Raw genomic sequence first — 26,514 nt, 5'->3', positions numbered from 1 at the left:
AGTTGCTTCTTACATGAAAATATGGGAAAAAGCAGAATTTGGAATTAAAATCTCTTATTTTACTGCCCTACAGTACTTCCCCACTACATCCTACCTAAACATTTCCTGCTATGGAGATTTCAAGCAAGAATAGTGAATTCTTGAGGAATTCTACCAGAACACCAGGTTTCAGTCTGATTTCTTCTCCCAGGCTGCCCTGGTTTTGTTTGCCACTTTTATTCAAGATGTTAGGAGCATTCTCACACCTCAGCATAAAGTCAGGTAGTAAAAACTGAATTAAATATAATACAATAACTGTTCTGAAACATTGCAAACTGCCTGGGTGAGCACACAAACACCAGAAATCCATTCACAATTCTTCTAAGGGTCTGCATAATTTACTATTAAAGATATTTCCTGTTATCTGCTTTATTTATTATGAACCAAACACGTAAAAGTAAGAAAATGGTGCTGCCAGCTTTCAAAACAACAGAATTCTCAGCTCAGATCACACATAAAACCAATTTCTGAATTAAAAGGATGGACAGAAACAGGAAAAAAAAAACCCCAAAAAAACTAACCCAAACAAAGCTTCAGAATTTGATCCAAAATCCAGCACCACTTTAGGCAAGATCTGCTCATCTGTAATTACCTGAAGTGAAAATTTAAATCAGTGACAGTTCTCTGAAGGAAAACTGTTCAAAAATATCTACTGAGCATCCAGAGTGAGTCAAAGTTGCACCCAGCAGAGAACATAATTACCTGGGAGCAAATTAATATTTTTAACACCATTTTCTTACACAAAATGTAAATTAAACAGAGTACAACTGAGAACTGCACCTCAATCCAAGTTAATAAGTGAAATAAACTGCTGAAATTGTTACCAACTTCCAGAGAATTTTCTGAGACAGTTTAAAACATTTTAACTTCCTCTAAAAATCACATGCTCTGCCTAAGAGATCTTTTACTATTCCTACCATTGCCCAAATTTTGGTGTTTTAAAGTGAATTAAATCAGTTTGCCCTGGCAAATCCAGCTGAAGCAGCCTGTCATCCTGCCAGTCCCTTTGACCAGGAGAAGTTATTTTTCACTAGCAAGTTTTAAAAGCATTTACCATACTTTAATTACTGCATTTTGTATCAACACATACATTAAAAAGGGCATGTGGAGCCATTAACATAAGCAAAATTCTCTATGGATGGAAAAGGACAGAGAGTGCATGCGATTACAGACAAATCTTTGAAGAACATAAAATATTAGAAAAACCTTCAGATCTCAAAATAAACTAAGGAAAAGGGAGAGGTCTCGTTAGGTACAGACTGAATTCCTTATCTGCATTTCCCTCTTTGAAATATAAAAGGAATACTTTTAGGTAGGGCAATCCCTTCAGGAGGAGAAAAAGGAGTTGCTTCTCATATCCAAGATATCTTTCCTAAAATCACTCCAGAAGAAAGTCTTCCAAGCCATGCAGAAGGGTGTTTGCAGTGATGAAGTAAAAAACAAGAAAAATGAGCGGGAAAGTAAAAATTTACTGGAATTTATTCTACTTTTCAGGGGGAAAAAAAAATCCCAGAAGTCCTCTAGAGAAGAAACTAGAGTTTACAAAATTGCAGCATAACTGTCCTTGTCAGATGTAGATATTATTGTGACTTTCACTGGTTGTCAGGAACTTCTTCAAAATCTTTGTGCTTTCAGAGGCATCCTGGGGAGAGGAAGAGAGGATCAGCATCACCCACAGTGCTGGGAACAAAGCAAGAGCCCCACTGGCCTCTGGTCCCATTTTCATTACTCTGAGCATCACTTTTATTAAAATATTAACTGGGAGCAAAACTCAGATCTTCTGAATGAAGTTATGCACAGGAATCTGCACTGCAGCAAGAAAATGGGATTTATTATTCTGCATTCCTCCTTGCTTGGACATGAGGGGAAGAGTCTCTGTGTTTGTCATTGTACTCCTTCAGAGTTTAAATATTTATGTCTTACTCAGACTTATTCAGCAGAACAGAATGAGCTGCACTGAAAACTGATTTTAGAAGTGAAATAAACACCACAGTACACACAGACTTCTCTGGCATTTAAATCTGGGTTCAAAGTGTTCTCAACCAACTAAAATTCAATTCAAAACATTTCAGAAAGAGTAAAGCATACATTTTAGGAGCTGCAAGGGGAATTTATGGGAGCAGTGGGATTTACTGTGAGGGTGGCAGGCCCTGGCACAGAGAAATTGTGGCTGCCCCATCCCTGGAAGTGTTCAAGGCCAGGCTGGATTAGTGTAAAAATTTCTTCAGAAATTTGGTCTTTTAGCTCCAAAACAAAGTTATAGGTCAAAATGGGTATTTTAAGAAGCTTTCCTGTATGCCAGAAGAGAGGCAGATACAGAGCTTCAACAGAGCCATCTGGTATACAAATATAAAATGTAAAAATAAAAAAAAAACCCCACACAACAAAAAGCTTAAAAGTTTTAAATGAGGCAGCTCCAAAGGAAAGCTGCACAAGAAATCCCTCCCTGATATATTCATACCATTAGAACAGCCTGAAAATTCAAAATGAAGTTTTGAAGGAAGATTTTTTTGGTAGATTCATTATTTCTAAGCCACACAGATGTTAGAGGAGGTTTCAAAGCACTGTCATTAAAATCTGTATTTTTCTGCCTTTTCAGATGAAATCCTCACAGGGGAACAAAACCAGCAGAATGCAAGAGATGAAAAGAGACAAAAGCTCCCATTAATTTAAAATACGGAATTTTTACCTTGGCTAAACTCTTCAGGAGTTGAGAAGAGAGCAGAGGCTTGAAGGCTTCAATGGTCACCGTGTCCAGCTTGATGACATCAGTGTAACACTGGTACAGCACTGCAGGGATCTGCCACACCTGGCAGTAACTCAGAACTGAGCACAAGTCAAAAGAAAAGCTCTGATAAACTCAGCAGAAAAGGAACCTCTGCTCTATAAAATCAGAATTTTACACCCATGGGAGTTTAGTTACCAGCTCAGGATCCTGACTGCTGGAGCAGCCATTCCTTATCCCCCAGCTACACAAGGAAAATTAGTTAAAACCAAAAATTAGTTAAATGCAGGTATTTCTTCCTGGCACATACCTTACCTAGAAACTGTACATAAAAATAAAAAACTGAAATGAAAATAAAAAACTGAAATGAAAATAAATAAACAAAAATAATAAAATATTTTATCAAATATTTAATAAATATTTTAAGATATATTTATTTAATAAATATTTAATAAATATTTTATAAAATATTTAATGGAAAATAAAAAAAAAAAAAAATAATAGCAACATCTGCAAAAAAACCCAAACAACCCGCCTCTCCTGCCCCCCAAAAAAAAACAACAACATAAAAAGGAATGTGAATGAACAAGAGAAAATCATCCACTTTTAGCTCCTCCTCCTCAAGCTTTTCCTCATGCTGCTATCATTAAGGGTTCTAGAATGAAAAACTCTAGGTTTTTATTAAATTACACCATAAAACTGACCCTAACTTTTCCACGAGGCTGATCAGTAGACCTGTGCAAGCTTCCTTACCTGTTGCACACAGAAAGTTCTTTATGAACTTTTACTTTGGATGCTCAGATGAAAATAATTCCTAATAAAACTTACTTAATTACTAAGTAAAATTCCCAAAAAATCCCACTGTACAATATACTTTGTAAGGCTCTACTGAAGAATTTTCCAGTACTTCTGTCCCACACATAGCTGATAAAATGATCTGTGGCTGGTTTGGAAAACTGTCCCTATTTTCCAGGGCAATGTGTAAGATGTGAATCTGTCAGTAATTAATTTTTAAATAGCTGACTTGTCAGCCAATTCCCACAACTAAGCAAAAATTCTAATTGCAGTGGGATGCTCCTCAGGGGCAATTTTGTGTTGCCACCAGCAGCCCTGTAAAAAATTGAAATTGCAAAGTACCAGCAGCAGGGAGGTCCCTCACAATGTTGGGCTGCTCCAGCAGCGGGCAGCAGACCTGCTCCTGGAATTCTTTGGTCTTCAAGGCTTTCAGGAATGGAGATACAAGTGTCAGAGTGGATTCCTGAGTTTTATAATCAGCTACAGGACATGTGGAAAGGATGGTTACTTGCAAGTCTTTCTTCTGCATGGAGCCAAAAACCTGAAATTAAAAAAAATACATCAACAAAAGTTCTCTTCTCACAATACAAGCAGAGGAACCTCAAGGATTCATTTCAATTTCAGTGCAAAGGGCACTTGGACTCAGGTTTGCAGGACCAAAACCAGTCTGAATCACAGCCTTCAGGTACAGATTTGTCAGGCATCGCTCCTGGGATGGAGATAAAAACCCCCAAAATAACAGCTGACATATTTACCAAGTCTAGTGATCTGCTGGAGAAGTTTTCAGCACTTTCTAGTCAATATATTAAGATTTACTGCTTTAATTAATGGTGATTGAAAGAAGAAGGATTCCAAATAAAAACAAGCAGTTCACTGAGCTGCGTAACATTTGAAATAAAAATTGTGCCCCATGTCCCACAATATTGTAAAAGACTTTCTTTTAAATGCACAGGTTTTATTTAATTCTATTCAAGTCCAGTTGAGAAAGAAAATTTAGGATTCTCTTTCTCAGATTCAAAGAACCGAGTTTCACACAAACCTTCTGGCTGTCACAAAATACCAATAGGAGAAAAGAAAACAGAGAATTTGGAAACTGTGACAGAAACTTGCCTGTTTCTGTCTGCGTACCAATCCCAGGAGGGAAGCTGCCTGTGCCATCACTGTGTCACCACTGTGCCAGAAATCTGACAGAAATATTCAGAAGCTCGCATATTTTCCACTTGCTTTGTTGGGAACACTGTCTGGAATTAATGTCTGCAAAACTCCAACCTGTGTGTTCTGGTTTGTCAGTGATCCTTACAGAGAAAACACGCCCAGATGTGAAGATATGACTTGTGGAGATGGGAGATGCTCAGTAAATCAGGATTTACACACAGAATGGGGCTGCAACTCACATTAAAAGCAAAAAGACTGCCAGCACGTTGTTTCTGCTGCACATTTAAAAATACCAATAACCACAAAATTTAAAAATACTCAGGAACATTGACTTGGTACAAGCACACTCCTACAGTTCAGGGACACCCACAATGGAAATCACACATATCCACAAACAGCTGGGGAAGACAACCCCCAGCCATCCTACTTTTGCAATCCCACTTTAAATCAAGTGCAGGAACATGTGGAATACAGCAAAAGCAAAACATTTGAGGTCTCGGGGCTTTTAAACTTCCAAATGAGCTGTGATTCCCCAGCAAAGCTGTACTTACCTCTAAGCCCAGCTTTAGAATCCCTGCTGGTCCATCAGCTCAGCAGAGATTTAAAGGCAGGCAGGGAAGGAGCAGACAGACAACAAGACAAAATAGTAAGCCACACTTCCTCCAGGCAAAGCAGTGACCCAAATCCATCAGCAAAAACAAGAGGAGGAACATTTGCCCCTGGCTTTATCTTATTAAAATAAAAATGATGATATTTGGAGAGACTTCAGTGAGCCAGCAGTGCTCCTGTACCTGCATGATGTTGGGAATGTTAAATCTGGGAACAAATGGGACAAATGCTGCTTGGGAGACGCTTTCCCCTCCAGCTCCCCCTTGGGAAAGGCACAGAACACCCCCAGCAGCTGACACCATCCACCAGGAGCTCCTCAACTGGTGATCTTTTGGCAGCTGTACAAATTGCTGTTGGTTTTTTCAAGGAAAAATTCTCCCAGAGGTGAAATACAGCTGAAATAAGCCATGGGAAATGAAAAGCAAGCAGGAAAAAGGTTTGGGAGGTGGTTAAGGGCCAACAAAACTGAAACTGTCCAAAAGGAGTGACTGCACTCGGCTGGGAGGTTACAGCAGGTACAGCTGGCAGCATCTAGAAAGGGTTTTTACAGGTCCTGCAGAGAGTAAATTTATCTATTTTTGAATATTTAATAAAATAAAACCACAGGGGAAACTTATTTAACACTGTCATGTCTAAAGTATCAGAGAGGAAGATCCCCACCCTTAGGATTTTATTACTCCATTTATTTTCTTGACAGTTTTACCTTCTCAAGCCACTGGAACTGTTGATCCTCAGCCACGTAGCAACTACACTGGCACAATACAACCTAAAAAAAAGTAAAAACTTGTGTAAGTAAGTGGTTTAAAGGCCACAACAGCAGCTCATCAGCACCTGTAAGGATGATGTGGCTGCAGACAATAACTTGTTCAGTTATTTTGGGTTTCTTTAACTCTGTTTCAATGAGGAATTTTTGCTCACAAATGAAGTGAAGCCACGAGGCTGTGACATCTCTGTGCTGAGCTCCACACAGAACTTCACACAGTTTTAGTGAGAATTAACCCTTCAGATCACTTATGAGATTTATCCATGATCCTGCAGTATCTAGTTTGGGGCTGGATGAAAGCTCTCTTCTTCAGAGAGCCAAACCACAGAGGAATTAATGCTCAAGTCACTTACTGTGGGATCTGAAATCAATCTGTAGAACAAACAGAAAGAGTCTGTGGGAAGGACATTTGTGGTGCTGGATGTTCTGCACCACTCATTCCACAGCTTCACAACTCCAACCACTTCCCAGCACACAGAATCCAGGATAAAAGATGACAGGAAAGCTGCAAAAGCCATAAAATATACTGTTAATTTATAAAGAATAAAACCTCTGCTTTACAAATAAATAGCTGGACTAAACTAGAATATTCCTTTGCAACCTGAAGGAAGAATAACTCATTTATATCAACTTAGATTTACTAACCAAATCTAAGAAACATCAACAATGTGATTAGCCCCACTTATTCAAATTTAAAAAGATAAAGAGCTGTTCAACATATACAGATCCCTAACATAAAAATCACTTGTTCTTAGGAATTATAGCATTACAATCAACTTCAATTTCTTTAGTACTAATTAAGGATGTGAAATATCCTTAATCTGACATAGCAGATTAAAACCAAAAATCAGTGAAGCAGCAAGGCACAACTATTACACTGATTCTAGAAAACAGAGGCAAGAGTGTGGCAAAAACGTTCAGAAATCAGATTCCTATCAAAAGCTACAGAAGACAGATCCAAAATAGCTATTACTGTTTTTTCAAGGGAAAGCCTGAACAAAACCCAAACAAATGAGCAAAGTTAACTTTGATAAAATCTAAATGTGATGTAAATGTCACTTCAATGCAAACAAGACTTCTGGGTACTATTAGATTAAAACTTTTGCCAATGAATAAACAATCCCAGAGTTTACCAAACAAAAGCCAGTTAAAGGAAAAGGGGGATTGTCCTAACTAAAATACCAAATTAAAACACATTTCACTTTTCAACTGAAAATACATCAACTTTCACGAGGAGCAAGCAGCTGTAACAATAACTGTGTTTTACATCTACAAAGCAACTTCAGCTTTCTCTGGACCACTCAGCTGCCTCCAGGTTTAACCTCTGCTGCTAAATAAGGAGCTGCACGTTCAGTAAATAGAGGGGATTAATAAAGGCTGGAGAGGGATATTTCAAAATCTAATGGGATGACAGGTCAAAGGGAATGAGCTCAACGTAAAGAGGGGAGGGTTAAATGGGATTTTGGGAGGGATTGTTCCATGTGAGGGTGGCACAGGGTGCCCAGAGCCTGGATCCCTGGCAGTGCCCAAGGCCAGGCTGGACACTGGGGCTTGGAGCAGGGAATGTCCTGGCACATTTACACCTCCCTCCTCCTCAATTTATTCCGCACACCCCAGCAGTTCTGGTTCTCACGCACCCGCAGCGTTCCTGCCGATGGCCACGATGAACCTGGAGCACACCAAGGGCTGCTCGGCACAGCTCCACAGGAGCTGGATCTCCCTGGGGAAAGAACCACAGAACAGCCCGAGCTGGCAGGGACCCACAAGGAATTGAGTCCCACTCCTGGACCTGCCCAGACCCCAAAATCCCACCCTGGGCATCCCTGGCAGCGCTGCCCAAAGGCTCCTGCAGCTCTGGCAGCCTCGGGGCCGTGCCCATTCCCTGGGCAGTGCCAGCACCTCCGGGGAAGAGCCTTTCCCTGATCTCCAGCTGCGCCGCCGGTACCTTTTCTTCTCGATCTCCCTGCGGATCTCCCGGTCCTCAGGCGTCTCCTCCCGCGCCTCCTCCTCCTCGTCCAGGCCGGCCCGGGACGGAGCCACCACCACCTCCCCGAAGAAGGTCGCCATGGCCGCCCGCGCCTGCGCCGCGCCGCCCTCAGCCCGGAGCAGGCGCGGGAGGCGCCGGCGCGGCCCCTCAGCGCCGCTCGCAGAGACGGGGCTCCGCACCCCGTCCCTGGGCAGCTTCTTCCAAGGATTAACCATCCTTTCAGTGAAGAAAATCATCCAGATGGCCCATTTAAACCTCCCCTGCCTGACCTCGATGCTGTTTTGTTCTGTCCCTGTTCCTGGAGCAGAGCCCGACCCCCCGGCTGTCCCCTCCTGGCAGGAGCTGTGAGAGCCACAAGGTCCCCTGAGCCTCCTTTGCTCCAGCTCAGCCCCTTCCCAGCTCCCTCAGGAGCTCTCCAGCCCCTTCCCAGCTCCCTCAGGAACTCTCCATTCCCTTCCCAGCTCCCTCAGGAACTCTCCATTCCCTTCCCAGCTCCCTCAGGAACTCTCCATTCCCTTCCCAGCTCCCTCAGGAACTCTCCAGCCCCTTCCCAGCTCCCTCAGGAATTCTCCAGCCCCTTCCCAGCTCCGTTCCCTGCCCTGGACACGCTCCAGCCCCTCCAGGTCTCTCCTGCAGGACCAGAACTGGGCACAGCCCTGGAGGGGCCTCTCCGAGCCAGCCCAGAGGGACAATCCCTGCCCTGCTCCTGCTGGACACACAATTCCTCATCCAGCCCAGCTGCCAGCGGCCTCTTGCCCCCCTGGGCACCCCTGGGCTCGTGTCCAGCCCCTGGCACAGCACCCCCAGGGCCTTTTCCAGCTCTCCAGCCCCACCGGGGTTGTTGTCCCTTGGCCTGGTTGAACCAAAGAAGAGCACAGTGACATCTAGGTGTGTGTACAGCTTTACTTTGGTCCACTAACATATGTACATCATCAAAGCCTGTAACATGAAAGAATCTGATTCCTTTATGATTCTGTCCTGCACTTGAACATTTGCCTCTGTTCATGCTGCCTGATCACCATCACAGACTCAGGTCCTGCTCTAAAACAAACCAAAACACCCCCCAAAAGTCACATTAAATAAAGATCCTACTTTTAAAGGTCTACTACTTCGTGTCCCTGAGTACAGCTAGACCAAACCAAAAATGCTCACGTAAAGGAAGGTGAAAGGACTGCCAATTCTACAAGAGCCACCATGCTCCTTTAATAAATTAAAAATAAATACTCTTAAAGAGTGGAAGACTCAAAATACCTTTCCAGTTTAATAATTTCTCTTCCCAGTAACTGTATAAAATTAGGAAATACAGACCATCACATGCTTTGCCTAGAAAATAAAAGTGTCAGGGTCCCTAAGGATCCCTCTTGGATCTGCAGCTCCAAAAACCAGCACCATCTCCAGCTTTCAGGGATCATGAACCTCTGTGTGCAGTGACAGAATACAGCACCTGAAAGAAAACCAGCTTTGTAAATCTAAACCTAGATTAGAAATTCAAACCTACCGGCCCAATTTTAGCTGTTTGAAGTGAAAATTAATAAAAACTCTGATGTTCAGTTTGGTTATTCCCAAATTTGAGTAGTTGTACTCCAGAGAACATTGAGAATATGCAGCTGCTAATAGAAAAAAATAGTGGACTTATTACCTTATAACAAATTTTGCTCCTCAAAGAAAACACAAAGCCACCTTCAAGTTTTATCACTAAACACAAATGTGTTTGTATTTCAGAAACCAAATATAGAATCCAGATAAACATTTATCTTGAATTTACAAAATTCTGCTGCATCCTATTAAAGACTATGCTCTAAATAAAACTTCCTGGGGCAAGAACCATTTAAATTATTTTTGGACTTCACATGGAAATTTTAAGGAAGAAGAAGAAAAAAAGGAGTATTTCTCTGTGCTAACATCTGACATAGCAAAAGTGATGGTAAAATCAGAGTTATCAGTGAGGGTGTTGAAATTGTTCTCACTGATGGCATCTCCTTTTTCCATGATGCCTTTCCATTTGTACAAGGATTTCTGTCATTATTCACCAGGATTGTGCAGCTGCAGTAATTTTTTCACCCCCCCAAATCCTTCTGGATCCCACTACCAATCAGACCAACCCAATTCCCGAACTTGCTATTTCAGTTCACATGAGCTAGGTTTGGATCCATCTGATACTCTGTCACATCTTCTATTGAATGACAAAATCAGGAAGGGAAGCTGCAGCACAGAGGAGGAACCCTGGAGTGGGGAAGGAGCAGAGATTCCCTGATGTTGGGCTGGGGGAGCCATCGTGGGGCTCCCACCAGCACAGTTCCAGGGAAAACTAAGAATTCAGAGCTGCTGTGTGTTTTTGTTGTTGATATGTCTTCAATCAGAGACTTGCACATATTTTCCTGGCAAAATTTTCTTTCTTGTCAACAAGAGCCAACTCAAACATTGTGGAAACAGGAGATAAACTACAATGGTCAGAAACTGGTAAGGTTTAATCAATGGGAAATCCAACATTCAAACACTTTAAATATGGAGGAACAACAGAAACGTAGCAAAAAAAGGTCTGGAATGTCGGAATCCTGCACCTCAAGCTTTCCACGCATAAAGAAAACAGAACAAGTGTTTTGTTTGTTTTTCTATTTTATAAAGAAAACACACAAAAACCCTTTAGGCCCAAGAGTTCACCTGCATTTCATAATCTTAAAAGTTTACAGTATAGAAGTCACATTAATGATGTACTACCTGTCAGCAGAACCCTCTGTTCACCAAAGCCTCTGGAACTGGCAAATCAACTCCTTCACTGGTAACTGCTTCTCAGCAATGCAAGCAGAGAACACTGAACACCTGCACTGAATCAAGCTGTGAAGTTATCAGCCTTTTCATTCCTCTTTGGAAGCAATGCTTGCATCCACCAGGTTTTTAGAGTGTGTACTATGATTTAGAAGCCTGTTACTATTGTAGATGATTTCATACAGCATTAGAGATGTTTGAAATCTGTTCTTGAATGTTGCATGACCTAGGTAGTATTTCATTGCAGCACCCATAACAATAATACTCGACATACTGCTATTAACCTGTTTGCAGTGTTTTAACATTTTTTTAACTCTTGTTTATATGTAATAAAATACCAGTAAAGACAAAAAATTGCCCCTATAATGAGGCACATTTTGGCATCTGTGCTAAATGCTGCTACATGGGCAGGCAAGTGCAAGTCAAAATATGAAAAAGGAGAAAGTCATCATCTAATCACATTCATAACTTTTTCATAGAAAAATATAAATATATTCCCTGAAATGTAGGACAAAGAACAGCCAGCGCCCATCAGGAGTTCTAGTGCTATTACCATTAAAAAAAAAAAAAAAAAAAAAGAAAAATAAAAAACCAGAGATGGGCTGGCTATCCTTTTGTTAAGGTTACGTTTCGCAGGCGGCATCCTCGAGGGCTCTGTCGTCGTCGTCGCCGTCGTTGTAGCGCACGGTGCGCCGGCCGCCGTTGCGCGTGCGGATCTTGGAGCGCCGCGGCGCCCGCCGGCACGCGCCGAACTCCACCTCCTCCGAGTCCTGCTCCTGGCTGCCTTTCCGCCGTTTCCTGCGCTGCGGCCTCCTGCAAGGCCTCAGGGAGTCCTGGCTGAGGCTTTCTTTCCTGCCGGGTTTGGATTTCCTCTTGCGCTTCCTGCTTTCCGTGGCGTCGCTGCAGACGGTGGTGTCGGTTCCAGAGTCCGAGGAGAAACAGGTGAAGTTGGCTTTGGATCTTCCTGCAGTCCCAGGTGCCTCCACATCCTCGGAGACAGAGCTTTTCTCCTCTTGTTTCCCCCCCTTTTCAGATTCTGTTGTTTCCTTGAAGTCATCCACCCGTTTTAATCTCTTGAAAGAAGCTCTGGGTTTTTTATTTGCTGCTACTCTGGTATTTTTAGTTTCAAGTTTAGCTAAGTCAGAATCAACCTCCTCTTCAGAGTTACTCGTACAATGGTTGTGGGCTGAAGCTGCCTGCCTAGAAATTCCCCAGTTTCCCCCATTTTCTACCCTGTGGTTTGTGGAATTCTCCTCTGAGGAGTTATAGTCAAAATTATTCAGAGCTGCAGCACAGAGGGGTTTGTGTGGCTGCGTGTGGTCATCACTCTGCTTCCGAGTTTCTGTCTCCGAGTCAGTCCTCTCATTCTCAGACTCAATAATATATTTCCTTTTAGAAACAGAAGGCTCAGGGCAGGAAGGTTTTTTCCTGCCAGAGACCTGCTCACTCTCATTTTCAGACTTGGAACAAGCCTCCACCTCCGAGCTGTTAAATAGCTTCTTCCTGCAGGCTGAGGACACGCTGCCCTGGAGCTGCTTGCGGTTCTTCCTGACTGGGTAAACACTTTCTGAGCTGGATAATTCCTCCTTGGCTTTGCTCATGATCTTGATCTTGCTGGCTGCCAGCGTGGCACACCTGCGGGGGTTCTTCTTCTCCCCCACGCTGGACACCCTGATGTGTTTCTTGTAGTTGATGATGCACGTCCTGCTCCGCAGCACTTTGCCACTTTGGCTGGGCTCCTCTGATGTTTGCTCTACAAAAGAAAGATGAAAAAGTTCTTTTTCATGTCTTACATTCCTGAAATTATTAGTTTATTATGCCCAGACCCTATCACCTTTAATGAAATACACAAATATTGAATTTTATTTTGAATTCAACTGTTAAGTGCAATTTATCTCAAGTCTTTACTAAAAATACAAGCAGTATCCCAGGAATACTTTTAACTCTTGAGATTGTCACTTTCAAACCTTTTCACGGTCTCAGAAAGGCTTTCTTTAGCATTACTCTGTTAATTAGCTGAAAAATTACAAATTCCCTCACCAAGCAAATGCTGTCATATTAGTAATACTTGTATCATTAAAAGTTGTATTTTCCTTACTAGAATAAAACTTGCAGTGTTAATTACATATTTTAGCCCTTTTATCCTAAAAAAGTAACTATAATATTTCATGTGGATGCCAATTTCATGTGGATTTCAAATTTCAATTTTGGATGGTTTCAGGTGGAGAACACTGAAACCCTTCAGCTCCTTAGTGACTTTAACACTCAGATTGCTGCTAACAGTGAATCTTCCAGTCACTGTTTTAAAAATTAATATAGAACTTGCTTTTGTTGTGTTTTAAAACAAATATTCCATGTGTAAATCATATACTATGAAGATCAGTGTTTCCCTTCTAAGTAAGACAATTCATACATATGAATAAAAAAAAAATCAAAAGTTCTTGAAGTAAATTTAAAAATGCAAGCAGAGGGAAAAGTTCTCAGGCATAAATAAAAATGTCCAGCTTGAGTACCAATATTAACAATCTCTTCACATAAAAAATCTGGTCCTTATTTAAATGTAGATCCTTTTATGTACTACTTCAGTATATCCCTATTTTTAAGTTTTCGAAGGAAAATTAATTTCTTTTCTTTGTTACGAGCTTCCAGACATGATACATGAATATTACTACTTGTAGCAGTTGTATTGTCTGATTTTTATGGCCAAAGCACAGCATATTTCTGCTGCACACTGAAAAATGCTGTATGAAATGTGAATTAATCCACAGGCTAAAATGAAGAGTTAGATCTTATACAATATTATTGTATAAGATATTATAGAATTATTGTTGCATACAAATATTATTGTCCTCCAATATTATTAAGTAGTTGGAATACAAGAGTAAAGAATAAAGAAATCCAGCCTGCAACACTGCCAAAAGATTAAAATTATATACAAAATTTTAAATTTGGAACAAATCTATAATAAAATGTATTGAAATTCCCCACTGAACATCCACAGATAAAAGCTGCAGAGCTACAACCAGGTGGCAGAGGCAGAAAGAGGGAGCATTAAACCAAGCACCCCCAGAAACTGGGAGAGCTTTTAAAAGCCTCAAAGATGTGAAATTTTAGTTCATCAGGTGTCCTGGAGTTCAGGCCAAACTCCAAACCTGGAATACTGGACTGGAAAATCCAGCCTGAGCTCCAACCAGCTCAGCTGCAGGGGGCACTGCAGCCCACAAGGCATTGGCACATTTTATCTGAAACAAATTCTGTTTCTTTAAATCTTTTCTGATATATAAAATCCCATACTAAACACTACACACCTATAATATATATTATATATAACATAATCTACATTACAGAACTATATACAGACTGTTTTACATATCAAAATAGATTATGTGATATTTATATTATATATACATTAAAAAGAAGCAAAGCAAAGCTTCCACATAAATTGTTTAGCTGGTTGAGTGTGTGTGTGTATATATATATATATATAAAAATACATATTTATTTGAAAAAATAGGAACTCTACAAGTATGCCCCTATATATGTATTAAATAGAAGATCTTGGGACAAAACAAATAAATATTCCTTGTGGAAAACTGTCAAGACAGAGTCATCTTAACAGACACAGCAATTAATTAAAAAACAGTAATTTTCTTAAGATTCTTAAAGTATATTGACAGGATTGGACGGATTGCACCAAACACCAACCTCTGAATAGTCTTTCAAATTCCAAATCAGGACCAATTCCCTGATTTTATGAAGGCACAATGTACATGACCTGGTTTAATAAACATCAGCATCATTCTCATAAGCTTAAAAAAAAAAAACCAAACCAAACCAACTCTCTAAATCATGATCAGCCACTACACGAAGATCTGAGTGATGATAAAATTACAGAATAAAACCTAAAAATGAGAGAGATTCACTTTCTGAAACAAGTGGAATATAAATTTTAGTTCTGACAAGTGCCTGTCTGTGTTAAGGACTCTACACATCATTGACAAAATAAAATCTCAAAGTGAAATCAAGTTTCAGGTTCTGGTGAACACCATGGATGCGAGAATAATTTAAAGACCTTTCCATCAAATAATTTTGGGAAACTATCATAAAGTTACTTCAAACTGAAAGTAACAGTTGTAAATCTGCTGTAGCACAGAAAATCTCATGAGGAAATTAAGGCAAGGTAAAAGAACTGAGGTTTGGGTTTGGGTTACATAAATCCCCAAACAAGGAGCTGGACAAAGAGAGAGACTGGAGATGTCTCTTGGAGATTTCCTCTGTCATCTACTCAGTATTGAGAAATAGAGAAATTAACTTAAAAAATGTTACCTTTTCTAACTATTTTTGTTTTTCCTTTCCTCTTCCTCATCTTTGCTTTTGCAGAAGTTTCACAGTAATTGCTGTTATTGGAATCGCTCTCCGAGTCCGAATCAGAAGAGCGATGGAAGCTGGAGGCAGCTCCAGATTTGGGACTCCTCACAATCCTAGTGGGCACCAAGCTCTCCCATACAAAATTCTTCTTCTCCTCTGTGGCTTCTGCTTCAGATTCTGCTGTGTCCTCTAAATCACTCAAGACTTTTGCTTTTTTTAAAGGAGGAGACAGCTGCAGCCCAGAGGCTTTCCTGCCATTCCACCTGTCTGACCCAGAGTCCGCCTCATCCTCAGAGTTGCTCACTGCAGGCTTGTGATGTGCAGGTGTTGACTGGTCAGAAACCTTTTGGCTGCTCCCATCCTCAGAATTATGGCTTTTGGAGTCCTCTTCTGATAAGTCTAAGGTGGGACTTTTCCCTTTGGGAGACACAGAGCAGGCAGGGCCCCGGAACTGTTTGTGCCCGTTGCTCTGCCAGCTCTTCTGCTTGCTCTGCGTGTCGGGCTCAGAATCCGAGCTTCCATTCTCAGATTCGCTGACAAACTTCCTTCGTGGAGCAGAGCAGCCAGTTTGAGAAAGAGTTTTCCTCTTGGTGAGCTGCTCTTCTATTTCCTTGTCACTCTCAGACTTCAGGCCAGCCTCATCCTCGGACCCCTCCAGCAGCATTCTCCTGGCGGCGGCCGAGGCGTTGCGGTGCGGCAGCTTCCTGTTCCTGCAGATCCCGATGCTCTCCGAGCTCGACACCTCTTCCTCCACGTCGCTCATCAGCCTCAGCTTGTTGGCAGCCACAGCAGCACTCCTGCGTGGGGTTTTCCTGTGCCTGCCCTTGCTGTTGCTGAGGGACTCGGATGTCACTGCTGAAGTATTTTCAGAGTCGCTTCCATATAACTTCTTCCTGACCGTTTTCCTTGTATTGCCGTTCTCCTGAAGAAGAGTTCCTGTAAAGGAAAGCAGGGATTAGCATCTTAAAAGTTAAATAGCAGCTGTGAAGTCCAAACTGGAACAGGTTCAACCCACAGACATGCACAAAATAGATTCCTAGTGAGAGTCAGGTGCTTTTGCTGTCATAAAGTTCAGATTCATTCTGGTTTTGTGACAATTAGAACTTCTTTATATGGACTACTGCTGTTTTTCTTCAGATATGTTGCAAGTCATTCCCTCTCACCAGGCTCTTGGCTGCTGCCCTCTTCCCCTAGTCGTGAAAAAAACTTTTAAAAAGTTGAATGTAGTATTTGAGGGCTTCAAAATTAGCACCAATAAAAATATTAGTATCTTACACATACAACCATTTAAAAAAATACTAACTCCACACAGTTATTTTTTATAAATATAAAAATTTGGACTTTTCTTGCTGCTCACAAGAGACTCGTGGCACCCCACCTGTCTGTTTCCTCTGAGCAGCTCGGTTCCGAGTCAGCCTACGACTGCTTTTCCTCCTGCACACCCCGTTGTGCAGGGGAGAGGAGGACACAGGAGCCCCAGAACAGCCTTTGCTGTCTTCTGAGCTGCTTGAGGAGGATGAAGATGAAGAGGAAGTAGATGAAGAAACCCCAGAACCTTCTATTTCACTCTCTGTTAAAAAAAAAAAAAAAGCAATTGGCAACTGACAATTCTAAACAGCTTCCAGTTAAGAGTTACATTTTGCTGACCCTGGAATCTTCAGAATTTTCTCACATTATCTTAAAATAAAATGAATTCTCATGCCTGAATGTCTTACAGGAATCAAACTGATACCTCAACAAAATCCATATTCATACAGTGTTCAGTGACAGGAAGCTTCTTTAACTTGTATTTAAGTTTCAATTAAAATAAAACAGCTCTTTTCAAACACCAAATTTAAGTGAAAAGCATGTTCAAAAAAACCCCCAAAACACAGAATATTTTCAAACAGATTTTACCAGAACTTGCATTCTTATTCCTTGAAATAAACTGAATTTTTGTTAAGGTGAGGTGTAGAGGAAAAGACAGGAAAGCTCTAAAGTCTAAAGTCTTAAGGAACTTCTGTCATTTGCTAATTGCAGATAAGAAGTTTTATATAACATATATATATGGGCATACAACCTGTATTTTATATAGTATCAATTATCAAATACTCTATGCTTTCCTGTTGACAGATTTCTTCACATTTATGAAAGCAAACTTACTGTATTTCAAAGCCAAAAATTACATACAGTACACAAATCTTTTTATAACATTCACTATAAATAATGTGTCCAAAATCCAGTAAAACACGAACCTGTGTATCACACAAAAACCCTAAACATTATGTGTAAAAAAAAAAAAAAAAAAAAAAAAAAAAAAGTGTTAAAAACACAAAGCTCGTTTAACAACTCAGAATGCAAACTGCAGCAATTCTAAATTCTGACCTGATGATAAAGCAGAACAATTGGTCAGTGGTGTGGATCTGGCCTTCCCATTCCTCTCAAAGGATGCCAGGCAGGCAGAATCTGAGGATTCTCCCGAGGAACTCTGGTTGTAGGAGCCAGTGCTGGGTTTATGGCTTGTGACACAGGCGGCTCTGCTTGAGGTAGGCTGAGGAAAAGCATCTTCCTGCTCAGATTCAAGTTTGGCCTGAGACTTTAGTGGTTTCTGCTTCAGATTTCTAGTGAGAGTCAAAGTAGTAAAAGCAACAGAGGTTGTAAAACTAAGAGAGAGAAGGCAATGATGTATTTTAACAACATTTAATATGATTTTGTATTTCTGGGAGGGTTTTATGAGCTAATGTGGTGTGAGACAATTTTAACTCTGGCAAGGATAAACATAAACATTTACTAAACATTAAAAATATTTACTTTCATTAAATAACAGCCTGCAGTCCTAGGGCAGTCATACAAGAGGAGAGAATCTTTCTCAGCCCTGAGAAACAGAATTTAATGATGGATGTCTTCCAGACAATTCATGTTCTCGTATTTTCACTGCAGCCTCAATTTCTGTTGGATTCCCAGCCTCTGGTTAGATGCACATGAGCCTCCAATTAAATGCTATCCTGGCAAACATTATTCCACAATAAACTGAGTTCCCAACACACACAGAAGGTGTGAACCTTACAGTTCACAGTTTAAAATAAAGAAAACATCACTAATTTGATCCTTCCTTACTTTCACACGCCTGAGTGCTACATGCCATCTTGCTCAGTCCTTTATTTTCACCTACAAAACTGTTTTGTCAGTTTTTTCCTTACAGTGCAGGTTTTCAGACATTCATCCAGGTGCACAAGGTGTGTAATTTCTGCTATCCCAAACCTCACTTCTGCTGTGCCCCACTGAACAGTCACACACAATTCTCCAGATATGAGCACAAATGAGATTCAAAAGACAATTTCTGCCTATCCTAGTGGGTGGTTATTTTAAAGTATAAAAGTAATCCCCTTAAATTATTTTTTTTTAATTAAAATTCTTACTCCTACCCTTTCCCTGCCAGAGAATGAAGACTGGACAGCAGCAGAAGGGAAAAGCTCAGTTTCAGCGATTTACCACATTTTGTCCCATTATACTAATTAAGAACAGGAGTTAATCATGTCAAACAGCAATTGTATTAAAAGCCTCCCTGCCCTCAAAAAAGAAAAGGCAAATCTGGCTCCCAACTGGATGCTACAGCAAGTGACAATTTCTAGAAATTCCACAGGACTGACTGTATTCTGAATGTAACAAAATACATAATTTATGTCAATTTTCATGTTTGTAACATATCCAGCAAGTAAATCTTTGTTTCATTCCTCATTGTTTTAGTTAAATATTGATTTTTCTGATTCAAATATTAAAGAAAAACCCAACCTTTTCTACTCTTTTGTCTCCTTGTATTTCTCAGTTTTATACTATAAAAAAAAGCCCCTATTTTTTCAACATATTTTTGCTACTGCGTGAAAATGACTAAAAATCTCACTGGGGTTACAAATCATTTAAAATCCCAGTTGTTTCCCTCTTCACAGACTAAACGTGAGAGAGAATATGAGTAACAGTCAGGTGAGACAGATCTTTATACCTTTTATAATTTGATTACCTGAGCATTTTGGTGGGCTGCTGCACTGAGCTTTGATTATTAAATCTTCTTGTGTACCTCTGGTTTCTCCGTAGCTTTTCATTCTGTTTCTGCCCATTTTTGAAATCTGAAACAATTCTTCGGATTTTCTCTTCAAACAGTGCTGATAATCTCAAGGTCATACTGTAAATCTAGGTAAGGGAGTGGTTTCTATTAAAAACAGAGCCTTTGTTCCAAAACTAGTATTTGTAATATCAAAAACTGCACAGAAAAGCAATAGGAAAAGCACAGGCAGTCCTGTGTAACACCAAATAAACAGGAAATTAACATTTTAAGTATTTTTGGCTTATTTCTCCCCACTAGCTACCCAACCCAGCAGCTTTAGCAAAAGTACTGATAAACAAACTGCAAAATAAGATTTATTTCATTAAGATGTTCACAAACCCCCAGAAAATAACAGCTACCTTTGATTTTTTATTTGGAGTATAAGATTTTGCATTACTGAATATCAGTCTGATATCTTTGCACAGCTCCATTGGAGTGTCATAATTCCCAGCTTCCAGAGTTTCCTTCACTGTACCAAAATCCATTGGAGTGTCTATAATATGTCTGTAATCCTATAAAAAACATATGAAAAAAAGATTTATGTGAAAAGTATAAAGGAAAAAAACCCAACATTTTCCATTTTATTTCTCCCATTTAGGAGTAGCTAATATAACACAAATTATCTTCAGCAGCAGTGGAAAGAGAAGCACCACAGCAGAAAGCAACACTTTTGCTGTGACAGTTTGATTTTAAATCTTTTTGATTATCCTACGAATTTTACTGTGAGAAACAACAAATCTGGTATAAAAAAGCAGCCAAAAAAAGCCCCATAACACAACAAAAAAAACCCCAAATCAAACCCCATCAAAACGTCTCCATATTTCTTTCTCTCCTGTTCTTGGTTTTTTAGAGAACCTCAAGGTGTTTTTAAACCCTGGACTGAGACTCAAACTCAAAATGTGGAGTCACCAGAAGTTGTTATTTGCTGTAAAGAAGAATTTTTCCTTTAGATTAAGTTCATTGGGTTTTTAGAGAAAAAAGAGACTAAGATGGTAGTAAGATTACCATGAACAACTAAAAGAGAGGGGAAAAATCAAATTCATAGCTCAGGCTCAGTAAACACATTTTAGACTTTCAAGAAACTCGTTTTAATTAAGAAAATACAGATTTTTTTTACAATAATTCCCTTACACAGTACAAGGCAGCAAGAAAAAAACAATCAATTAAATTATCAAGTAATTATCAAGGTTATCAAGTACAACTTACAGGATATTGATCCAAATCAACTGGCTGCCTGAAAGGTTCAGAATCCTCACACTGGAAAATTAAATTCACCAGTTCCATGCACTGCTTCTTCCAACAGTTTTCATCATAGCCACTTTTCAGGTTTTTCCCTTTTTTTAAGCCTCGTCCCTTGAGGGAAAAAAAAAAGTTAGGAAAAGCATTCTGGAATACAGCAAGAAAAAATTCAACCTGATTTGGGTTATAAGGTAAAGATTGGCCAACTCACTTTTCTTCTTCTGTATGATGTTCTAGGAACACATTTTTCATCATCCTGCACAAAATAAAATGAATTATCTTAAAAGTGATGTAGGAAAAAAATAGGTGATGGAGGCTAAAAGTGTCATTAGATTTGAGACTGTGGTAAAATTAAATTTTCTTCTTAATTCTTTCAGTAAAACAAAGGATGAGCATAAAAAACAGCACAGCATCTGGGAGACTTGGAAATCAATATCCTAGATAAGGACAAGAGCTGGAGTCTGGAATCTTCAGTGGTTTGAGAAAAGGAAAAACCACAATCAGAAATTGCAATTAGAAGTTACTCACAGCTTTGAACTTCAGTGACTAAATATTACCAGTAATGCAATTCACTGACAATAAATGACATAAAACATTAATAAAAATTCTTAGTATAGTCCATGTTTGTATTAGCTATGTAAATAACTCAGCAATTTTACCAACAATACTTGGTGGCTGCTGGCATTTTCTTCTCACCATAAATTACTGGAATTTTCCACAAAAAAACCCAACTTACCAGATCAGCATCATGACAATCTTGTTCATCATCTGTTGTACTACATAATTCAAAAATATTTGTACAGTCCTGGTCACTGCAATGCAATTAAATCTGTTACTGGAATAGCAAAAACAGAGCTGTTGTTTCCTAAATTAAACTCAGCCACAACCAAGTGCTCCATATAAAAGGGAAGACAGTAACTGAGTATTAAATGGAATACAAAAATCAGGATAAGGGATTTGAAAGAGGCCTGCTCAGCTGCAGGAATGCTGCCCACACTCATTTCAAAATAAACCTCTCAGTTTATTTTAACCTTTCAATTAAGTCAGACAAGCTGCAAGAGGAACTTCTACGCAGGACAGCAAAGAAGGCACATTTTACAGGCTGAGCTACTTAACATACTCAATCTCAAGTGACATTCTGGGACTGTGACACCAGGGAAAAAGGTAAAAAGCTTCTAAGCTAAACATTTCAGTATTTAAGGTAACACTCAGAATTAAGACACCTGGCCTTCCAGAGTGAACTGAAAGAGTCAAAGCAGGGCTCACCACAAAGGAATACTGAGCTGTTTTTACATTCCACTGTCCCAAAGCACCAGGATTCAAGCCTTATTTAGATTAAAATGCCACTTACTTGATGAACTTTAGGAGCTGGGTGGTGATTTTTTTTGCAGCTCTGGCAATAGCACTCCCAGGCTCATTGAAGGTTCTGGCATTGCTTTCAATGTATCTGACTTCCCAAACCAATGCTGAAATTCTCCTTCAAATTAGAAAATATTGCATCTTAAATACTAAAGAAAATCTTAAAACCAGCAAAAATTGTATCTCTGTAATATTCTCTCCATATTAGATTTAAATGTGCTCTGTTTTATGCCCCCCTTAGGGCAGTCTCAAACTTTTCCTTCACATTTAAAACCCAAGGAAGCAAAACCAGCATTGCACATCTTTCACCACTCATTTCCCAACTCATTATTGCCAGTTCATCCTTAGACAGTTTGTGATATAAACTCAGTTAATTCAGCTGGCCAAGTAAGCACTAGCATTTGTTATCCATATATCATAAAATATCACTGAAATAATTCCAAGGACTGTGGATTTCCTGCAATCTTTAAAAACAAAAGGATTTTTAAAAAGCTTGCATCTGACTTATTCAAAAGGAGGGGAAAGAGTATAATTTAATCACTACTCTAAATTATCACATTTCTTCTGGAAATATCAGAAGCTGCTTGTTACAAAGCCCTGAAAAATGCAACACAATTGGAGTCATATCTGAAGAACTTTTAATTAATAAATACAAAGCACAAGTAGTTAAAAAGGAGTGACAAGAGCTTTGTTCAATTACATTTTTGAAGAATGCCAGCTATGATATCCCTTTCTGTTTTCCCTTAAAGACCTTGCTTTGAGGTCAACTGTCCACTGAAAACTGTGCCCCCTGTAAAATGACAGATTTGAGCAACTGCTACAAATTGAAATTCTAACTTGATAGAATTGAGCTGCCACAAACCTGTAATTTCATTTTTACAACTCATTTTCCCAATACCTTATACCCGTGAAGCAGATACTCCAAGTCTGCAGTTCTTCACCTACAGAATTTCCAAGCTTTCCCAAAACATTTTTTCCATCTTGTACAGGAGGAAAATCACTGTTAATGTGTCTTCATTGAATTTACAGACACACTGAATACAGCTTCAGATGAAGAATACACCTGAATTTATTTTCAAGCTATGGCTGACCAGCACATCCATCAAACTAGAGCTCTGTCATCATTACACTTTTCCTTCTATCTCTTCTATAAGTTTTTATCATTTAAAATGCTGCTGTTAATGTTTACCATTTCAACTCTTGTGTTTAAGCTCATTTCTGAAAATAGCAAGAGCTTAACTTTCTTGAAGGTCAAAGTAACTCAAGGACAGCACTTCAAAATCTGAATTGTCATCAGCACTGAGGTAACTTTGGCGAGTTTTCTAATACTTGGTGATTTCCAGTAGTGGATTTCTCAAGGAAAGGATGTCAGGGATTATTTTAGCTCTGAAGAGTCCCCAGGTGAGCTCCCCTGCAGCACTGACCTGTAGAACCTGTTGGCCAGGCGGGTGCGGATGGTGTTGAGGTCCGTGGGGTAGGCGATCACCGTGCAGTACTTGGGGTACGTGCACAGGTCCACTGGGCCAGCAAAAGCTGCTGAGATGTCTGGTTAAAAAACAGCAATAATAGCAAAATTTAATAGTTTCACCTCATTTTGACCTTCCAGTGCCTGAAGGAGGTGATAGGAAAGGCAGAGAGAGACAATTTCCAAGGGCTGGAGGGACAGGACACAGGGAATGGCTTCAAACTGCCAGAGGGCTGGGCTAGATGGGAGATTGGGAATTAGGAATTGTTCCCTGGCAGGGTGGGCAGGCCCTGGCACAGGGTGCCCAGAGCAGCTGTGGGTGCCCCTGGGTGCCTGGCAGTGCCCAAGGCTAGGAGTGTGGAGCAGCCTGGGATAGAATGCCAGAATGGTTTGAGTTGGCAGGAACTATTTCAAAGCCTGCAGGTCCATAACAACTGAATCGGGTATTATAAAACCTATGGTGTATACATTGAGATCTCAATACGAAGAACTGCACAGAAAAACATTTGCTCATTGAAGGAATTTATCACATGGAATTTTAAAAGGATGCCATGGATATTCCAGGGTGTTTCTAAATGTACCACCAGGAGAAAAGCAGCTGAAGCTCAGCTCACACTCACCAAGAGTCATGAGCTGATCAATCCCACGGATGATCCGTTCACAGGCCTCATCACGGGACTTCATCCCCCACTCCCCCTCCTGGGGTTTGTACAGGAGCTTCTCCACCTCTTCCAGAGTCACAGACACACTTGCTCCTAATTCTTCAGGCTGATCAACTAAAAAGAGCAAATTGCAAAAGGAGTGAGAACAAGATAAATTGTTGAGCACTCACAGTTATTAAATAATTGTATGCTTGCGACTGACAAAAGAATTCTTGCCTTGCAGTAGAGTTTAATGCTAAGGCTGTGAAGAAAAAAATTATACAAAATGGATACTAACAGCAAAACGTTTAAAATTCTGTTTTTCTGCAGTTTTGAGTTAAGTTTATTACCCTTTTGACAGCTTATTCAGTAACTACTTCCTCAGTTTCTTCCAAATGTTCCTCCCCCCTCCCAGCTGGTACTGACAAGTACTGGAAAAGTGAAATATTAAGACAAACCACAAATTCCGCTCTTTTATTTACAGATAATCTGGATTTGTTCAGCAAACTTTATAAATTGTTTGGTTTAAATTATGTGCAGCAAATGTTTGCTGATCAGAAATATTTTATTTATATTCTGCTTACACCCCCTTGTATTATAGTATACTACAACAAATTCATAGTTTGAAACCTGAGCTGTTTTTTGAAACCTGCCATTTGGAAGTAGCAGGTTTTATTCCATAAGCCAGAGCTACACATTTAAAGTATTTTCTTTTCAAAATTGCTCTGGAAGATGAAAAAGGAAAAAAAAAAGGGTATATTCAAATTACTTTACTAAATCTGAATCAGATAAAGACAAAGACTGTCTTTAAGACAGGAATCACCTCAGGTCCACACATTTCCTGCATGACACAAAGGAACTGGACAAAGGGAGAAGCACATTAAGCTGTTTTATTATAGGGTTTCTACCTACCATTATCAGGGACTGGTTCCATGTCCCACGGGCTCAGCTTTTCAATTTCACCATTGTCCCATCTGATTCACCAAGTAAAAAAAAAAATAAAATTAATAATTTAAAGTCACCTTGACTAAGAAGTGTTCCCTCCAAGCATATTTAAATTTCAGCTATAAGCACATTTAAATGACAGCTATTTGTAGGTATTGACAAAATACACTGTACAAACATGTACAGAAACAAAGGCTTTGGTCTACAGTCAGCAAAAAGGAAACATTCTTCCTGATCAATTTCAGATTAAAATTGTGCTCCTGATTTTGGCTGCATGCAACTTACCCAATACATAAATCAATTCTACAAAGCCTGTATCAAGAAGATGAAGAAAAATAAGCTGAACATATGGAAAAGTGAGATAAGATCAAGGGGAAGATCTGAGAAAAAACACAGGAGATTTTTTTTTGCTGATCACAACAGGAGTTGTGCAAGTCCATGGATAAGGAAGAACAGGAAGTGAGACGTTTCATGCATTAGCACTTCAATTTATGAGGCAGAGGGCATTAAGACAAAGAAAAGAATAAATATAAAATGAAGAAACTGAAGTTAATTAAGGTCCAAGACAAAGCAATAGCAAGTGCTCTTGATAGATCTGGATATTCACTCTGATACTGAATATGAGGTGTGAACATCATTCTGAGATCTCTCCAAATCCCACACATTTGGGTAGATCTTTACATGTTTTTAAAAATACATAAAATACCAACGAATTTTGCTATTTCCATGGTAAGAAATGTCTGACTGGATCAGCTTCACACCTCACTGATGCAGACAGGCAGGAGCACCCTGAACAGATGGAGTGCTGGATCTTTTCTACAGCTGGGTTAATCCTTATGCTCCCATTTTTATTTTTTCCTACAAGCACATACCAGAAACAAATAGATCAAACTGCCGTTCACCCATTTCCCCCCAGAGCTTTGCCAGCAGTTTCCTGCCAGAGTTCTCCAAATTCCTAGGTCTACTTCTGATGCCTTAATAAATTCAGATATTTGGTCTAATGCCTCCTGTGTATTTATTTCAAACCAACTGGAAACTGCAGTGATCATGCTCAGAGTATTTTATAACTGAACCCCTGCTCTGGCAAGAGCAGCTCTCCACTGTTTTGGATTTCCCAATGCCTTGGAAAACTTGGATCACTCAGTCTGTTTGATTTTTATGAATTAAGAGTCCTAAAAGTTGATCTGTTCAGCTCTCCTCCCCAGTTATTGTACAATACTTCACAAATTATATTCACAAATGGATATATTAATTCATAATTTTGCATGTAAGACTTTATCAGGAATAAAGCTGCTTCTACACAAACACCTATTATTGTATTGCCAATAAAATTACAAAATAATTGAAAATTATCTTAATTTATTTTCCATAAAATAGAACAGTGATAAACTGAAGTAAATGTGACAAAAAGAGCAACCAACCCATCCAAGTCACAAGATCTAAACAGAGCTGCCAAGCACTCCAGATATTTTCACACACCTATCTTAGGATCCAGCTCTAGAAAAGCTGTTTGTGAGGCCAGGAAGAATAAAGTCCTTCTGGAAAAGGATCTTAAGGAACACAGCATTCCTTCCTTC

General features: G+C 39.7%; 2 protein-coding genes across 2 annotated transcripts in view; both read right to left on the bottom strand.

Annotated features, from left to right (window-relative positions):
- Positions 1 to 1,493: 1,493 nt before the first annotated feature.
- On the bottom strand, positions 1,494 to 8,169 carry PSMG1 (proteasome assembly chaperone 1). The gene is made up of 7 exons (XM_021527476.2): positions 8,032 to 8,169; positions 7,724 to 7,806; positions 6,440 to 6,591; positions 6,027 to 6,089; positions 3,902 to 4,100; positions 2,729 to 2,865; positions 1,494 to 1,681 (listed from the first exon to the last, which is right to left on the bottom strand). The coding sequence occupies exons 1-7, from the start codon at positions 8,151 to 8,153 to the stop codon at positions 1,607 to 1,609; spliced, it is 831 nt and encodes a 276-aa protein (XP_021383151.1). The 5' UTR covers positions 8,154 to 8,169; the 3' UTR covers positions 1,494 to 1,606.
- A 793-nt stretch (positions 8,170 to 8,962) lies between these two features.
- Positions 8,963 to 26,514, bottom strand: part of BRWD1 (bromodomain and WD repeat domain containing 1) — a 43,438-nt gene continuing 25,886 nt past the window's right edge. Inside the window, exons 29-41 of the mRNA XM_021527472.3 lie at positions 24,905 to 24,966; positions 23,972 to 24,127; positions 23,311 to 23,431; positions 21,879 to 22,004; positions 21,264 to 21,339; positions 20,739 to 20,783; positions 20,495 to 20,641; positions 19,648 to 19,800; positions 19,205 to 19,374; positions 17,572 to 17,807; positions 16,586 to 16,777; positions 15,166 to 16,143; positions 8,963 to 12,592 (exon numbers count right to left, since the gene is read on the bottom strand). Coding sequence (XP_021383147.2) covers positions 11,463 to 12,592; positions 15,166 to 16,143; positions 16,586 to 16,777; positions 17,572 to 17,807; positions 19,205 to 19,374; positions 19,648 to 19,800; positions 20,495 to 20,641; positions 20,739 to 20,783; positions 21,264 to 21,339; positions 21,879 to 22,004; positions 23,311 to 23,431; positions 23,972 to 24,127; positions 24,905 to 24,966 — 3,592 coding nt within the window. The 3' untranslated portion in view covers positions 8,963 to 11,462. The remainder of the gene's footprint in view (positions 12,593 to 15,165; positions 16,144 to 16,585; positions 16,778 to 17,571; positions 17,808 to 19,204; positions 19,375 to 19,647; positions 19,801 to 20,494; positions 20,642 to 20,738; positions 20,784 to 21,263; positions 21,340 to 21,878; positions 22,005 to 23,310; positions 23,432 to 23,971; positions 24,128 to 24,904; positions 24,967 to 26,514) is intronic.

Source organism: Lonchura striata, chromosome 2, assembly GCF_046129695.1.
Source record: "Lonchura striata isolate bLonStr1 chromosome 2, bLonStr1.mat, whole genome shotgun sequence".
Lineage (NCBI taxonomy): Eukaryota > Metazoa > Chordata > Aves > Passeriformes > Estrildidae > Lonchura > Lonchura striata.
This window is presented reverse-complemented; position numbering and strand designations above follow the sequence as displayed.

What these genes read in the sequence shown, in the direction of transcription:
- PSMG1 (XM_021527476.2), bottom strand. Translation starts at nt 8,153, where the DNA reads ATGGCGACCTTCTTCGGGGAGGTGGTGGTGGCTCCGTCCCGGGCCGGC. An exon ending in AGGGAGATCGAGAAGAAAAG is followed by an intron (nt 7,807 to 8,031) that starts GTACCGGCGGCG and finishes TTCTTTCCCCAG; the next exon opens with GGAGATCCAGCTCCTGTGGA. An exon ending in CATCGGCAGGAACGCTGCGG is followed by an intron (nt 6,592 to 7,723) that starts GTGCGTGAGAAC and finishes TGGCTTTTGCAG; the next exon opens with CTTTCCTGTCATCTTTTATC.